The sequence below is a fragment of the Parasteatoda tepidariorum genome, chromosome 8, assembly GCF_043381705.1.
Source record: "Parasteatoda tepidariorum isolate YZ-2023 chromosome 8, CAS_Ptep_4.0, whole genome shotgun sequence".
NCBI lineage: Eukaryota > Metazoa > Arthropoda > Arachnida > Araneae > Theridiidae > Parasteatoda > Parasteatoda tepidariorum.
This window is the reverse complement of record NC_092211.1, coordinates 37,647,316-37,649,330: the sequence shown is the minus strand read 5'-3', so window position 1 is coordinate 37,649,330 and position 2,015 is coordinate 37,647,316. Positions and strand designations below refer to the sequence as shown.

The window sequence follows — 2,015 nt, the reverse complement described above, 5'->3', positions numbered from 1 at the left end:
TTTTTAAACAATTAAAACTTTCAGATTACCATTTTAAAAGCATTAACTTTTGTTGTATCTCAAACATTAAGACTAACAGCTCAATTCGAAATTGTAAGACATAACGACTATCCCGTTCCATACCTTTATAGTAATATTTTAAAAATAAATTTTAAATGTAAGTACGTCAAATATATACCGTACAAACTTTTATTGCTACACATTAAGTTTATTAGAAGTGATCTTTATATTTTTTCTAATCATATATTTTCCCAATTCACCGGAATAGCGCTGCTATTCAATTAACTTTTCACTATTGGACCTTGCCATAAATATCATTAAATTGACAACTAAAGGGCTAAAGTATGTTAGAATATTTTTATTAGTCAACACTACTGCCCATCATTCTAAACTTTATTTTACAATTATAGTTTAGTATTTATTGTTAATAATCCTTCTAAGAACTAATTTAAGCTTAACTATGTTTAGGCAAAATACCATTTTACTACATTTTGTCTCGACTGTACCCTTAAAAGCCTTTTATGGGGGTGACGAACATGGACTGTTAGAGAGACGTTAACTGATAATTTTAAAGCATTTTCAATGAACCTTTCTTAAAAAATTATAAGTAATAATATTTTTTTTTTGTGAAAAAGGAAATTTTTTGCAAGAAGTTGTTTTTTAAGAAAACAGAGTGTTTAAATGAATGCCAAGACTCTTTGATTTGCGGAATAGGATTGCAAATGGGAAAATAAGCAAGATAAGTGATAGCAGAAGACACATAATTTTTCATGGACTGCTACATAAAATATTGGTTCTATTTGAATTTTTTTTCCTCCCATATTTCTGCTTAAATTTTTATTCCCAAAATCCGAAAAGTCCAAATGGTGAAAAATTGTATGTTTATTTCAAAAAAATACATTTTTATAAATACAATTAACCACAGGAAGAAAAGAGAGAAACTTAGGGATGCAAATGAATTACAAATAGGTTGCAACAAAGGAAAAAGAGATCAGTCGGTTGAGGAACAAGATCAAATGAAAAAAAAAGTGCTAGGTAGTTATGTGGTGAGAAGCAATGGTGTTGAATAATGTAGAAGTTAAAAAAATATTTTCTCAAATAATTTGAAAGAATGGTAATGATAAACTAAAAAAGGAGCACTAACTAAACTAATGAATGTGCAAAAACTTCATTTGGTATTTTTTAAGAATGATAAAATGTTCCGATGAGTAATAAAAGTTGCATTTTATGTATTTGGCTCTCTACTAGAAGCTTAGAAAACTTTTTTATCTTCATCTTTTTTTATTTTTTTTAATGTCATTCCATGAGTATGAGTTGGTTAATACATTAATGTACGTTTCCTTTATATTTAGCTCAAGCGAATCTCAAACTGAACCAAATCCTGGTAATTTTGAAGGAGGTGACTGTAAATCACCAAGTTCGCCGAGTAACAGGTAAATGTTTCCTGATAACCTTCTTTCCTGAATGGGATGCTCGCAAGTGACGTAGTGAGGGTAGATCGATTCTGATTGGTTGTTTAAATGTGGTATTTATTTACGCTATCAACCGTTCTTTCCATTCTATTTCGAGTAAAACAAGCCCGCCAAGTATCAGTTCTCTTAAGTGACACTTTCTATATTCTTTCACAAATATTTCAATTCTCTCACTATATGTTTCGTACTTAACACTAAGGTACAAGCCACCTAGCCAGGAAAAAAGCCACGTAGAACACAAACAAACTAATTATTCATCGAAGTTGCCAGGTACACAAAACATAAATATATCATGGTTACAGTAAAATTCATAAACAAATAAAAAAAAATTAGGTAAAAGGCGTCGAATTGAATGAATTATATTTCAAGAAATTCGATGTACGATACGACACTGTATTTAATTAACTTCACAGTAATTAACATTCTAACTTATGTGGAGAAACTTAGTTCAACTTTACCTCGCCATTTCGCTTATATGCGATCAGCTAGCGCTGACGACATAGGTGACATGTGTGGGTATCCGTGGTCTTCTTGAAGTATATA

At 30.3% G+C, this 2,015-nt stretch overlaps 1 protein-coding gene across 1 annotated transcript in view; it reads left to right on the top strand.

The window, feature by feature from the left end:
• Positions 1-2,015, top strand: part of LOC107438600 (uncharacterized) — a 40,729-nt gene that overhangs the window by 35,053 nt on the left and 3,661 nt on the right. Inside the window, exon 7 of the mRNA XM_071184454.1 lies at positions 1,353-1,433. Coding sequence (XP_071040555.1) covers positions 1,353-1,433 — 81 coding nt within the window. The remainder of the gene's footprint in view (positions 1-1,352; positions 1,434-2,015) is intronic.